General features: G+C 43.8%; 1 protein-coding gene across 3 annotated transcripts in view; it reads left to right on the top strand.

The window, feature by feature from the left end:
* Window positions 1-14,729, top strand: part of col12a1b (collagen, type XII, alpha 1b) — a 120,736-nt gene that overhangs the window by 72,471 nt on the left and 33,536 nt on the right. For all 3 annotated transcript variants that reach the window (XM_030110010.1, XM_030110009.1, XM_030110011.1), the window contains 9 exons: window positions 1,393-1,522; window positions 4,740-4,882; window positions 7,358-7,487; window positions 7,980-8,122; window positions 9,370-9,499; window positions 9,672-9,791; window positions 10,071-10,217; window positions 11,450-11,566; window positions 14,202-14,354. In XM_030110010.1, the coding sequence (XP_029965870.1) occupies window positions 1,393-1,522; window positions 4,740-4,882; window positions 7,358-7,487; window positions 7,980-8,122; window positions 9,370-9,499; window positions 9,672-9,791; window positions 10,071-10,217; window positions 11,450-11,566; window positions 14,202-14,354 (1,213 nt within the window). The remainder of the gene's footprint in view (window positions 1-1,392; window positions 1,523-4,739; window positions 4,883-7,357; window positions 7,488-7,979; window positions 8,123-9,369; window positions 9,500-9,671; window positions 9,792-10,070; window positions 10,218-11,449; window positions 11,567-14,201; window positions 14,355-14,729) is intronic.

The following is a 14,729-nucleotide window of genomic DNA, read 5'->3' as shown; positions in this document are numbered from 1 at the left end:
GTCACACACTCACTGCACTGCAGCTTTAGGTGGGAATCAAGTTGTAACACAGAGTGAAGGTGCTGCAGTTCAGCTCAGAGGCGTTCAGGGTGTTCGCACCAGCTCCGTTCAGCGGAGGCAGAAATAGATGCTTCTTTTCTATTAAGTGTCACTTACACAATGTCAGTTATAGCTTACACTTTTCCAGAGAGAAACAATGGCTGGAAGTAAAACGCAGAATCAAAGATGAAGACTTTTACTCTAAAATCCCATCTTAACTGGACTGTGGGACCATTACAACCTTCAAAGTTTGAATTTTATCTTTGTTGTGGCGCAGCGCAAAATCAGACTGCTACTGAAAATGACTACAGCCTCAACATAAAACCAATTTTAATGAAACTTTCTGGTACTAAATACAGTGAAATGTACAAAAAGAAGTCCTCATAGACTTTGCTTCATGCATGTTTTTACAAACCCCCCCTGACAGCATGGCTTTGACGCTAATGCTAGTTAGCTAGCTTTCATGGGAGCATCTCTGGTATCCCAGCTGGAGTCTCAGTCTTGTGTTATCTGGGTTACTCTTAAAAAGAAAAAAAAAAAAAAAAACTTAAAAAAAAACTTTTCTTTGAAATGTTTGTGGTTTGGCGGCCAGATTCGAGCCTCTTGTGAACTGGTTTTGGTCCACGGGCTGTATGTTTGACATCTCTGGGTGAGAGGATCATAATAAGCGCACATGCAATATCCCATCCTTAGTGCAGTGAAGTGTCGTCAAATCTGTCTCATAGGAAGATGAACAACATACAAATTACATTTTGTGACTGATCCCTATTCACTAATGTTCTCGGCAAACAGATGATACTGTTTTTATGCAGATTATTTTTTCAAGAATCATAAAGTAGTATTTAAATTTCAAGACCTTGTTTAAGTGAGAAAGATGCATTGATGTTTGCTTGCGTTTACTGTGGAATGATCGACTTCAGTGCTGAGGCTCAGCAAACACCCAGAATATCAGAGTTAAACAAAATAAATCTAAAAAACAAAATAATAATAAATAAAATATGCCAGATGACAGATAGTAAAGTCTGTAAACAAAAGTCGCGGGAAGCCAGTTGATGCAAACGTCTCCACACAGCTCTGCTGAACGCTGAGCTAGCGTACATCACATGTTTATCAACAATTTCATTAACAAATCAAATGTTTACAGACATCGTAATTCATATTGAATTCTAAATGAATGTAAAAGCATAAAGATGTTTTTATACACGCCACCCTTCACCAGGCTCAGTATCTGCTAATTTTCAACACAAGGAGCTTTCTGTTCATAATGTTGTGAAGGAAGGAACATAGGAAAACACTCACACCCTGATCTGACTGCTGTGTGTGTGTGTGTGTGTGTGTGTGTGTGTTGTTCAGGAGCAGGTTTCGGGCGGCACCACCAACACGGTCCTGAGGAACCTGCTGTCGGACACTCCGTACACCGTGACCGTGGTTCCCGTTTACCCCGAAGGAGAAGGTCTGCGCCAGTCCGACAACGGAAAGACACGTAAGTCTGAAAACGACACAGCTGGAATCTGTAAGTCTAAGGAACCGCTTACTCCAAGTGAAAACAGAAAACCTTAATATAAGATGACTGGAGCAAACTAGCATTAGCTACCACTACCTCAGACATCGTCTAGTTTCCCAAACGCTCCTGTACTTTTCCAGCGTTTCCATGCCACTGCCTCGATGGTATGATATGGTCGTGGAGTCGAGTAAAGTTGGAACTGAGTCGTGGAAAAGCACCAGTGAATTTAAAAAAGTGATCTGGGAAAAGTTCAGCAGGTTTACCAAGAGGAGTGAATTGCTCAGATTTTTATCTTAAAAGCTGTAACTGCAGTTGAGATCGGGTCTGTTGAGCTTCCCTCGAGCCAAGCTTTTATTCACCTCCTCCAGCAAGCGGGTCAGAGGTTAAAGGTCAAGGTGCAGCTGCCAGAGGAAGTGACTCTTGTGGAGGTAAAGAAACAGAACGGAATGGTTTTGTAGTTCCACAAACGGGGCACGGCGCATCCGTCGTCCTGAAGTGAACCCGGTTCTTTAAGTCCGCCGCTTCGTTTGACATCTTTATCTGGAGATATGAAAGCTGGAAACGGAGAAAGAACTGTAATCTGTTCAGAACCAGTAAATCACGGAGCGGCGTTAAAGAGCCCCCTCAGGTCGAGGACGGGACCCGCTGTCAGAGTGATTGATCACCGAGGATAAAAAACAAAGATAACTCTGGGAGAACCGAGGAGTCCGTACGGCGAGGCGCTCCCACTGGCCTGAAGGACCGCCGAGCGGCTGCGGCGCTCGCTGTGGTCGCGCTACGCCACATCGGCAGGAAGAACACATACAGACATTTCACGTCTCGTCAGGATCGTCTTTCTGCCGTGAGAGCTTGAAGGGAGTTGTTCATTTTGTTGTTGGTTAAAACTGATGCTGTTACTCACAATGGATTTGTGTGTGTGTGTGTGTGTGTGTGTGTGTGTGTGTGTGTGTTGGAATTGTGAAGTTTTTCCTCCCGCCATCGCCCTCTGTGGTCGGATTATTGTGGTCATTCGTCACACAGCTGCTGTTTTCGTTTGGGAATACACAGCTAAACTCCAACAAAGCATATTCCTCTGCTCCTCTGTCTTCTGCTGTCAGTGGTCCAACATAATGCCTCCTGGATCCACAAAAAACTCATTCCACACCTCGTTTTTTCAAGCGGCTGCGTTAAGAAAAACAGTCACCTGCAGGCCGCATCGGCTTGTCCCAGTTAATAATGGTAACTAAAGGGGGCGGGGCTTAACCAAAGGTTCATTGTCGAGGTCCACAGATAGTAAAATGTGATAGTTGTTGTATTAATTTGCTTAAAAAAAAAACCAAAATCTTCATTTAAATGCTTCTTTTGCAAATGTTGCGACTCGTCGTGTTATTTTTAGTAAATAAATCCCTGAAACCACATTTTTCACTTGAAATGTTGCGGCGTAAACACAGCCTTATAGAACTGATTGTAATAAATTGCTGATTTTGAATAGCTGTCACAAACATTGCAGAGAGTGAGTTCGCATATTACTGGTAACAAACTCTGTACTTCATGGTTTTTTACAAGAGATTACTGTGGCTTCAGTTTTTCCAGTGAATGTTCCACGCTCGTGGCCCCAGTATTTCTTCAAACAACATTATTTTTGGTTTGAATCCTCAATGATCAACCCACAGAGGCTTTCAGTGTTCTCTGAAACACGAGACTGTGAAACACAAGCTGAATGGCACGGCGGCAAGAAAAGCTTTTGTTTGTGGGATTATTGACAGCTGGAGGTACGGCGCTGGTTTTCAAAACGTTTCTGCGTAAAAGCAAAAACTTTTGTGGAACAAAAAAATTAAAAAACGCTGCGTTTTTACCTGAAACGCTGCGATGTAAACAGATGGTCAGAGTACTCCAGGACACACAGTGAGTCAGTCTAATGAGAGAGGAAGAGGTTTGACTCCCATCATGAGGAAGAGGCTCCTCTTACTCCTGCTTCGACTTTTCCTTTTATTGGGTAAAAGCTGCAGATACCAGGGCTCGATGCACATCTGGTTTGGTTTAAAAGGGAAGTTTAAGGCTTTTGCATAAACCCAAATTCGAGCTATGTCCCTCTGCGCCCGCTCAGAGAAAAAAGCTGTAAAATGACTTTACATGCAGGAGGACAGCCTTTCTGCAGTTTGATTGTGAAGAACGGAGTTATGAAGTGGTGAAGTTGGACATTCGGCCCTTTTGAAACCTACAGTATTTATATTTTACTACAGATGGAACAAAATGATGATCGAGAGCCGCCTGAAGAATTTGTCAAACACATTTCGGTTCAGGGGCCACGAGCAGCCCAGTTTCTTCTAGGGTGGGCCGGAATGCTAAAATAATGCAACAATAACATTTAGACAAAGTTTTCTTTACTGTCACACAGAGTAAAGTTGATGAAATGTTTATATTTTCACAACATGAAAAAAATACTGGTGAAAATTTTAATGAGCCAATTTTAATGAAACCTTCTGGTGCAAATTACAGTGAAGTGTCCAACAAACCTCTCCTTCAGCTGTTGCATTATGGGTGTTTTTTACAAAATCACCACGACAGCATGGCTTTGAGGCTAATGCTACTTTCTTTTTCATGGCAGCGTCGCTGATCTCTCAGTATCTCAGCGTTGTGTCTGCTGCTCTAAAGAAAACAAAAATAAAATACTTAGTTTGAAGTATTTGCAATTTATTTGGTTTGATGTCCCTGTAAAAGCCACACAAAACTGATATTTACAGTCAAAAACCTTAAAAATGCAAAGGTTAGTTTCCCGGCCTGGCCCCCTCAAAATTTAAATTTTGATGGTTCTGCTTTGATCATTTTTTTAATCCTGATAACCTTTTAAACTTTTGCTGTTCTGTTCTGTAGCACCTTGCTGAAATGTAAGGTGCATTACAAATAAAATCTATTATTATTATTGTTAAAATCGGACTCCATGAGGACGTCTGAACTGAATCGTGTCTTTAAAGTGTAAAAACCCTGCGATGCTGGGCTCCGTGCAGCCCTTCACGTAGCTCCGTTGTCAGGAATGTAATCACTTGTGTTTGTAAATCTGTCAGTTGTTGGCACTTCGTTCGGTCGGAGCTCCGGGTTTTTAATGTGTTTTGTTGCTAAGTGAAGAAAAGTTAACACTCCCTCCTTGCCTGGCTCCATGTCCTCCTCCTCCTCCTCCTCCTCCTCATCTCTCCGGCCTCTTTTCTCGCCTCTGCAGTGCCGCGTACGCCACCCAGGAACATCCAGGTGTACAACCCCACCCCCAACAGCCTGAACGTCCGCTGGGAGCCCGCCTCGGGCCAGGTTCAGCAGTATCGGGTGGCTTATTCCCCCCTGACCGGGACCAGACCCGCGGGCTCGGTGAGTTCAGACTGTTAAAACACAAACTGTCATTAGCGGCGGGGACGAGCCCTCGGGGCAGCAGGGTGTCGGGGGGGGTGGAGGTCCCTCCCTCCAACATCACTCCGCTGCCAGCTCGCATGAGGATTAGAGAAAAATAAACTCTGGTATGCTATTCTGCTTTTAAACTGTTACAAAAGCTGCCTGCCGATGAAGTTCAGGTAATCGTTTCTTTGGTTTTTCCAGAGCCAATCGGCTTGAGCGAAGGCTGCGGGTCAGAACTTGCAGGTCGTCATGAGCCTCCAGGAAATGTTTCAGATTAGTGAAATGACAAAAGCTGGGGGGGAAAAAAAAAGATGATCTCATCCAAGTCTGGATCCAAAAGTAAAAATGCCTCTACCACAAATAATTACTCTTCTATCATGTTAGCTTTTATCAACTTTAGAATGTAGAAAATATAGACATAAGGCCTGATTTCTCCGAGATCACTGTCCTTTCTGGATTATCGGTCGCATCTGAGTACCAGGACCCGTTTGCACGATGTATTCGGAAAACTCGTGTTTCAGGTGCCTGTTTATGGGTCTCTGAAGTTTTCGAAAATGCATGGTTTCATTACAAATACAACCAACAGTATCAGTTCGTGGCCCAACATGCCAAATGCATCGTTTTCAGCATTTCTGCTGTTTCAGTGTGAACATCATTTTCAAAACGTTGCCTTGTAAACGCAAAACTTTTCAGAAACGGAAATGCCAAAAATGACACTCGTTCACTTGAAAGGTTGTCGTGTCAACAGAACTTCGGATGCCAAGATCAGACTTTTGAATTTTCATGATTTTTATCATTGGGAAACTCTGTGTTTCTTCTACACTTTGACATTTTGTTGGTTTGTTTGGGTCTTTCCTGTCTTTAATTTAATTTGAAAGCTTTATTTCGAGCATGTAAAAGGAAAAAAAGGATAGAAAGAAAAATAGAAAACAGACATCCAATGATGTCAATAACAGAGTCATCCCCATATGAGGCTTTTATATGACCAAAAAGAAGTAGGAACAAGAAAACTTATTTAAACCTACCTCTTCATATTATCCTAATGTACAAAAAACAAATCTTTATAATTATCTTCATTATTCTTAATATTATGGTTCATTTTCAGCATATGAAACACTCACATACTGAATGTTTACCTTCGGTTTCCTCGCAGTAACAGGTGTTCCCCTTTCGTCGACGACACACAGATGTTCGCACAGATCACACCAGCGGTCTCAGATATGACCGTCGTGACATCAGGGTTTAATTCGTCTCCATCGGCGCTGATTTCATGCTCCGGTGCTGATGTTTGAACCTCAGGGTGAGAAAACGGGGCTTTATTTCCCTCATAAAAAGTTATTAAATCTGTGACGGAGTTTGGAGAGGAGACACACCGGATACATCTGCGATTGACATCAGTGAGAGCTCCTACGGCCGAAGTTTCCGGGCCGTTAGGCCATAATGTAACGACGCTGTTTTGATTCGATTCTGTTTTGATCGTATTCATCAAAGCTCGGAGTGTTATACGCTCTAATATCCCGTTTAATCACCACACTGGGTGGTTTATCAGTCCTGCAGTGACCCGGTTCTTTAACTAGTTTCACAAGCTGATTTGGCAAAGAAAAAGAGGTGAGAAGTGCAGATATTCAATTCTTGGGATGAAGTCAGGCGTTCATTCAGTCATATTTCTAAGAGCTTCTGAAGTGTGACATTCAGGGGTGAAAGGAGAAGCCTTCACGGCCGATCGATTTACCTCGAACAATGAGGCCCATCTCAGCCCTCAAGGAAATGACTGCATGACTCAACCTTCAGTTGAACGTAATTCATTGTGTTTTGGAAGGACGGCAGCCAGTCCAGCGGTCTCATTGTTCGGTCTGCCACTGGGATTTCACCCCGGGCCAGCAAGTAGGCGTATATTGTGCTTCCCGTTGTGGGATCTCGGCCTCTACATCGTCAGCGCGGAGCCCGCTTCGTGCGCCGACCTGCCAACACTTCGAGGTTTCAAACCCTTTCAGCTATTTGTTTTTAAACCAAAGTAAACCAAAAGAAAAAAAGCATGCTGGGATGAGGGAGGACTCCAGCAGATAGATTTCCCATGATGTAACGGTGCAGATCGGTCACGGACCGTGAGCAGGTTTAGGAGACACCCGTTGAAAAACCTCAGTGTCAAAAGATGGCATGTCGCTCAGGAGAGAGTGTTTATCTGCAGAGCTGTCTATCTTCTTGCCGAACAAATGATGTGTTGGGCATCTCAGCGCCAGACCTTTGTTAGTGTTTGAGGGAAGCTCTGGCAGCTGGATGGCGAAGGTCGTCACTCCGTGTGGGACGAGCGGTGAACTCACTCTTCAACAGTACTGCTGCCAGATATTTACGTAACGTTTGAAAAGGGGCACGGCGCGGTTCTCCGCGGCTACAGCAGTGATTATGTGGTTTTTTTTCTTTTTCTCCTTTCCCAACATTAAAAAAAAAAAGGTCCTCGTACCGGGAAGCGTCACCAACGCCTTCCTGGACAACCTGGTCCCGGATACTCCCTACTCCATCAGCGTCTCGGCCATGTACGCCGACGCCGAGGGACCGCCGGTCGACGGCAAAGGCAAAACATGTAAGCACAACCATGGCAGCGATGGCAACCACCGCCACGTGTTAGCAAGTGTGCACTGAGGAGAAACACCTACAGCAGGTACTACAGCGCAACATTTATCGAAGGCTGCTAATGCTAATCACAGTTACTGTGGACACATGCTAATGCTAGTGTCAGGGGGACTGTGCTAGTTCCAAATCAATGAGGATTATCTCTTTCAGGAATCAAAAGTTTGGTGAAATAGCAACAAAGCTATGGCTAATGCTATTGCTAACAGCTGGCTCAGTGAGACATCAGCTGCGAAGCTCCTCAATTACAATAAAACGAAAGTAGTTCCAGTCAAACCTGCCACTGTTGCAACGTGAAAAAATACTCCTACTATTTTTTAACCACTCACAACAATTTCAATTCAGTTCAGCTTTATTTAAATAGTGTCAGATACAACGCAGCCGTTTCTCAGCAGCACTGGTGAATAGAAACAGGCTGACCGTGTCTCCTGTGTTTTCGTGGCAGTACCCCGAGCCGGGCCCAGGAACATGCGCGTGTACGACGCCACCACCAGCACGCTGACCATCGGCTGGGACCACGCCGAGGGCCCGGTGAGGCAGTACAGGATCTCCTACGCCCCCATGACCGGAGACCCCATCACTGAATTTGTGAGTACATCGAATTCAGACATCTGAAGCCGAGACCTGGGGCTGTTTTCATCTTGAGAAGATTTCTGGTGATTACAGATGTGTTATGTCTGAGAAGAACCGTCTCTCTACGCTCTTTCTGGCGCGACTTTCTCTCACTATGAAGTCAGATCTCAGGATTCCCTCGCCTCATTTGGATTATTAATCACTGATTAGTGAGACTAATTGTGGTCCCTGTTGTGCAGAAATGGTGTAATTTGGGGTGTAATGGTATTATGAAGAGTGGGCGGAGGAGTCCCAGCTGTGCTTGTTATTGAAGCACCTGCTCTGAACGAGTCTGCAGGGGAAAAGGACGTCTGCACAGTTTGACCCACCAGGAAACTCAGAATCCTTCTCTTTGTTATTACTACTCAACATCTGTGAAGAGTAGAGGAGGCTGGAGAAGTGTTTAATCTAATTATAGGGTTCAGTAAGAATGATTTATGCTCATTTATTCGAGATGTCACATGGATTGAACTTTGTGTTGCAACGAGAACTCATACAATTTCAATTTTCCTTCTTTTGAAGGGACAAATACTGGATCTGTTTCTAAAAATAAAGCTTGTCATTTCAGTCCGAAGGCCATAGTTAATATTTATTCTGCTCACACTAAATAGATGGACAATATGAACAATGTTTTTCCTTCAGAGAGTCATGACTTCTCCTGGTCCTGGTAGTTTTTGTGTTGACAGTCACCCTAATTTCAATCCAACTACATTATTTTAAGCACTTTTTTTGTAGTTTGCCTGTAAATGGTCATTATTTTAGAATATTGCAGTGTAAATACAAAACTTTTCTGAAACGATAAAGGAAAATGATGAGTTTTCCTGAGTGACTGATCACACTCGAAAGTTTTGGCAAATAACCCGCTGGTCAGAGGAACTGCTGGAGTTATTTCCAAATGGAAAGTAACTGATTACTTGAGTTACTGAGGAAGATGCTCTGAAATCTGGATGTTAGCATTTCAGCCAACACAGGAATCAAAATCAAAACAGCTGAGATGAAGCTCACAGAAACTTCACGAACTTTTTGATAATTGCATGAAGTAAAGTAATTCCAGTTATCAGTTCCTAAATTGTTTTTGCGAGTCTGTATTTCTTCTCTTGCAGCTTAAATCAGCCGAGTTTGTTAGAAAGTGGCCTTTTTGATGTTGAGCTTGTGTGTCCCGGGTGCCGTCTGTGTGGCCGTGCGGCTCGTCTCCTCTGACTCTGCTCTGTTTGGGCCCTCAGACCGTGGTACCAGGGAACAGGAACAACGCCCAGCTGCAGAATCTCCTGCCGGACACCCCGTACAACATCACCGTGGAGGCCGTGTACGCCGAGGGGCCCGGAGGGTCGCTCAACGGGAACGGACGCACAGGTGAGGGACTGCCATCTGAGCTAAGACTACGCAATGACGGAGAAGATTCCCCGTAAAACTTTTAAGTCTCTGAGTTTTTATTCAGTTTAATTCCGATCATTCTTCAGTGTCATAGAATCATCAGCAGGTTCGGATTCCTGAATGACTTTGAGTTTCCTCGTCTCTCTCGCAGTCGGCATGTTGAGTCCCAGAAACCTGCGGGTGTCGGACGAGTGGTACACCCGCTTCAGGGTGGCCTGGGACCCCGTTTCTGCCCCCGTGCAGGGCTACAGGCTCATCTACACCCCTCACGGTGAGCTTCTCTCAGGCTTTTTCCCCCACATCGCAGCTCTTTCCGGGCCCGCCGGAACAGATCGTGGAATTTAACTCCAGTTGTAGAACAGATGCTGAGGATCCTGCAGCTCATGCAGCGTTTGGATTTCCAGTAACAAGCCACAACAGCGGTTTGTCAAGACGCTCTGCACGGACCTGTCAGGCTTTGATTAATTCACATCGGGTTTGCTGGAGACGACGTGCAGCTGCGGGGAACTTGATCCTCATCCAGTAAATGTTTGTCCGCTCGTCTTTCCAGGCAAAAACCAGCCGATCGATTTCTTCGTGGGCGACGTGTCCTCGTACACGCTGCACAACCTGCAGCCTGGAACCACCTACGACCTCAAGGTGCTGGCTCAGTACCCCAACGGCATCAGCGCCCCCCTGCCGGGCCAGGGAACCACACGTACGTACCGGAGATACCGCTGGAAGCAGAACTATACCCTCACTGCCAGATGAGAAGCTGCGAAACATGAGTTATTGCTCTTAATTTGCTGGAAAATAAAGGTGTGTCTCAAAACAAAAGCAACACTGTGTGCACACACGGGATGAGAAGGTTGATTAATGTGCAACATCAGAAAACATGTTTGAGTCTGTTTTTAAAAGGTTTATAAAAGGTGAAAACCAGCTTGAGGGTCATGTCCTCTACTGGCTCCCCATGGCTTTTATTTGTGGACAGCTTTGATTTCAAATTATCTTCTTGATAGTTTTCCTCTTTTGTTCGTCAACATTGCATTCGTTTGCTGTAACACTATTGAACAATGTCTCCACCAACATGTCCAGATCCACATTTTTCGTGCTTGTGGGAGGTCAGTACATTCAATCAAACCATTGTGGATGCAAGAAAATGAATAACGATGATTTCAGTTTTTTTTGTTTGTGATTTTCCACCAGATATAATTTGTCTAAAGCCAAAAAAAAATGTTAATTTTTTTGAGATTCAGATAAAAGCACATACGAAAACCCCTTTGTATTCTAAAAAGTAAAAAATTTAATATATCTGAATATATTTTCTTTGCTTTTGTCGTCAGTTTAGAAGTTTCTCCTCTTTTTTTCATGGATTTTGACCATTTTTTGTATTTTAGCCATTTGAGGTTTTTATGGCCACTATGCATTTCATAGTGGTTAGAATGATTTTAGCAATATTACCAATATTAACCTTTTTTGAGTGTTATTAATTGCCTGATAGATATTTTCATTTCGAACATGTGCCAAAAAAGAATGTACATATAGAATAAAAGCAAAAGAAGAAACATTGGAGTGAACAAAAGCACAAAGAACAGCTGAAGTTCCTCGACAGCAGTGTTTCTCATGTGGCCCTTTGGGAAAGTTATTTGCCGACGCTGCTGTGGTTGCATCCTGTGTGTGATTCTTCCTACAGATTCGCCCACAATGTGATCATATTTCAAGAGATTATGTCATTTTCAAGACAATGAACAAGAGTCCAGTGGGTGTGACGGAATTTACCCGTTCTGTCTGTTCAGTCCTCTGAATTGTGTTTTTTTTTGTTTTTACTGGATTCAGCTGCATGGGACTTGTAAATCTTTAACCTTTAGATGTACAGTTAAATAAAAAGGTCTGCAGGATTTTAACTCTGTCCATCCCTAATGAGAAACTCTGTCTGCCTGCCTGCTGCAGTCTACCTGAACGTGACCGGCATCGAGACCTACAACGTCGGCCACGACCAATTCTGCATCAAGTGGACCCCTCACCGGGCGGCCACGTCCTACCGCATCAAGCTGAACCCCGTGGACCGTAAGTCCGGCCCCCGAATCGCCGCATGACGCACCGTCAGCTCGTTTCACATCCATCCAACCTTTAAAATGAGGTGAAGCTTCTGCTGAAACACGTTGTGAATGTGAATGATTCCTGGACTGACTGTTTCAGCGATTAAACAAATATGAAAGTAGAACAATTCGTGAAAATTTCAGCACAGTATAAAAATTACAACCTTCTGATCAGCATTTAAAAGCCAATCTCTTCAATTACCTTTTTATAAAGCAAGGATGTCAAACATGAGGCCCGTTGTCCAAAACCGGCCCACAAGAGGCTCAAACCTGGGTTTGGTCGCCCAAAACGCCACCCAGCAGATGTTGAATATAGCAAAGTGAACAGATTTTTAAACAAACCTCTTCAGAACAGTGGGCACAACACAATACTGAGACCTGAGCTGTATCGCTATATTTTAAACCTACAGGTTTCATTAGAATTCTTGAAATTGTCGTGATTTTTGATTCTTATTGTTCAGATTTGGAAAACCAAAAAAAATATTTGGAATGGAAAAAGTGAAACTATACCTTAAAATCACCATTTATTCATTAAATCCTGCTGCTCACCTGAGATTTTGAATATTAAGATGAAAGATAAGATCCAACTTTATTCCTCCCATGTGGGGAAATTCAGTCATGATGATAAAATCAGATCATTAGAAGGTGATAAATGTAGGCAAGAATAAGAATTTAGAATAAAAGATGCATGCCCATGTTTAAAGTACTGGAGTGAAGTTTAGACTAATCAAACTATTATCAGGAACCAAACCACCAAAAACGGAACCAGACAAAACTGAGAGAAATCAGCTTTCACTTCACAACAAGTTGTGGACAGAAACTCACGACAAAATCTCAAGTTGAAAGCCAAACCAACAAGCTCTAAGAAAATATACAAAAATAAAGCTTTTGTTTTCACAAAAGGAGAAAAACTGAACCCGATTCAACATAAACAGGAGGAAGAAAACTGGTTTGTAAGAAAACAAAAGAATTACCTAAACGAATGATTTCCAGTCTCAAATCCAAAAAGCTCAAAATATAAACTAGTTGAGAGTTTTTTTGGGGGGGATGAAGGATGGAGATGTTCTGGGATCGGGTCTATTTATAGAGCGAACACACTAAACACTTGAAACAAGCTACACGGCCAAAACCTTGGAGAAATGTCCTCCATCCTCATTTTTCAAGTGGCTGGAGTGCATCAAGTATATTGGAAGCAGCCAGTTTATATCTTTTCTTGCTTCTTTAAGTATGAATTATCTGTTTACAGCCTGAACTCTGCTGGAGCAGAGAAGGGAGTCTTTACGCTCTTCGTCTGTGTGGTGGCGGCGGACGCTGCAGCTTGGTTTACTAAACCACGCTGACTCAGATTCTGTCTGGACTTCTATTTTTATTCTGTGATGACTAAGAGGCTGTTTGGACCTCCACCTCCGAGACGGAAGGACCACCGACCTGTAATCACATATTACCTTCTTTTCAATTACTTCAGGCTCTTTCAGCCATCGGCTTCGTACTCACACGAGTTAGAAGGAAAATCCAGACAGGGATCATCAATATTTACATATAGAGGTCTAAATACATGGTAGTCGTTATTAATTTGAGCCGCCAGAACAAACAGGGGTCGACGGAGGAGCTGTTCACCCGAGAGCCGACGCTCCAGTCAAAAAAAATCACTCGACTGTTTGTTCTGCAGTGGAAACACAAAGAGGTCGGAGGCGGTGGTGAGGTGAGCAAGTGGAAAAAACGGCCAGAAGAAGAAGAAGAAGAAGGAGGAGAGTCCATATGGACTGAAATATTTTCACACATCGTAACTCGCCACCATCTCTCCACTCAAACTGAAGAGACGTGACACCAGCCTCATCCTCTTTCTGACTGCAACTAAACCTGCAGCCGAGGTCCACTGAATCAAGAATTCATGACAGTCTGGACTTTTCTCTGTGAGCGCCCTGATCAATGTGTTAGAAAATACGCAAAAAGCACATCGAGTCCCGTTAAAATATGAAAAACATGTTTTTTCTGCCAAATCTGAGATTTCTTGTTCACTTTTTGTTCGGTTGAGTCGTGAGTTTTGGTTGGGTGTGATCTTTGTGCTGGTTTCAAAAATCCTGCAGGTGTTTTTTTTTTTTCCACTCTCTCCCAAACACTAGTTGCAGATGTGAGGCCACGCTGTCGCATTAAAACGTGCAAACGCAGACGTGCCAGAGCTAAATCCTGCACAACGAAGCGTCTTTGTCGTGGATGCAGCTGCAGAATACCAGCGCCATGAGCCAGCAGGACCCGCCGTTACCTTTAAAAAAGCCAGTAATGGGCACATGCATGAGGAAGCAATTTTTGAGCCATTAGCAATAACAGTTAATGCTATCATACCCCCAGGAGATGCATGTAATGAGATTGGAGCACGTGTCTCAGCCTTTCATGATGATTCAGAGCTCAGAAAATTACATAAAACTCCCTCAGCGTTTTACAAGGCTACAACTTTGCAGCTTTTTAGGAGAAAAACCATCAGCGTGAGTCACCGTGTTTGGATTATACATCCGACGTCGACGCATCAGGATAGAAAAACTGTTTAAAACTGACGCGATCCGGTCAGCCGTGCAGTTTATGCAACGCTTGTCTTTCCTCTGCAGCCTCCAGCCTCGGACAGCATGAAGTCACCATCCCCGCCGGCCTGCCTCAGTACTGCTTCGACGGACTGTCGCCCGAAGCCCTGTACACCGCCACCGTCTTCGTCCAGACGCCCAACCTGGAAGGACCGGGGGTCAGCGTCAACGAGAGGACCCGTGAGTGCCGCCTTGAGTGCCGATGTAAAAACGATGCATCATTTTCACACTTGAAACGTTGTATAACTGCGGCCTTGAGGTTCAGGCAGTCTGCCTGCGACTGTCCGTTCAGTGGTGTGGATTCTGCTGACGGATGTCATCAGTATTGACTCATTTCCCTTTTTGGAGGTAAACAGAAATAGTCTCCACTCTACAAAAGATTTCACCAAAAAAATTTCACTTTGATAAACCAAGATGAGGCCGTATGTGATGGGAACAAGCCACAACTTTTGAGTCACAAACCTACAAATTCCATGGAAAAATGACCAAAAACGACATTGATCGATTGCTTTATTTGTAGCTGAACTTCCCATTGTGCTCACATAACATCAAGTT

This window comes from Salarias fasciatus, chromosome 15 (genome assembly GCF_902148845.1).
Source record: "Salarias fasciatus chromosome 15, fSalaFa1.1, whole genome shotgun sequence".
Taxonomy (NCBI): domain Eukaryota; kingdom Metazoa; phylum Chordata; class Actinopteri; order Blenniiformes; family Blenniidae; genus Salarias; species Salarias fasciatus.
Note: the sequence above shows the minus strand (reverse complement) of the source record. Positions and strands in the feature narration are given on the sequence as shown.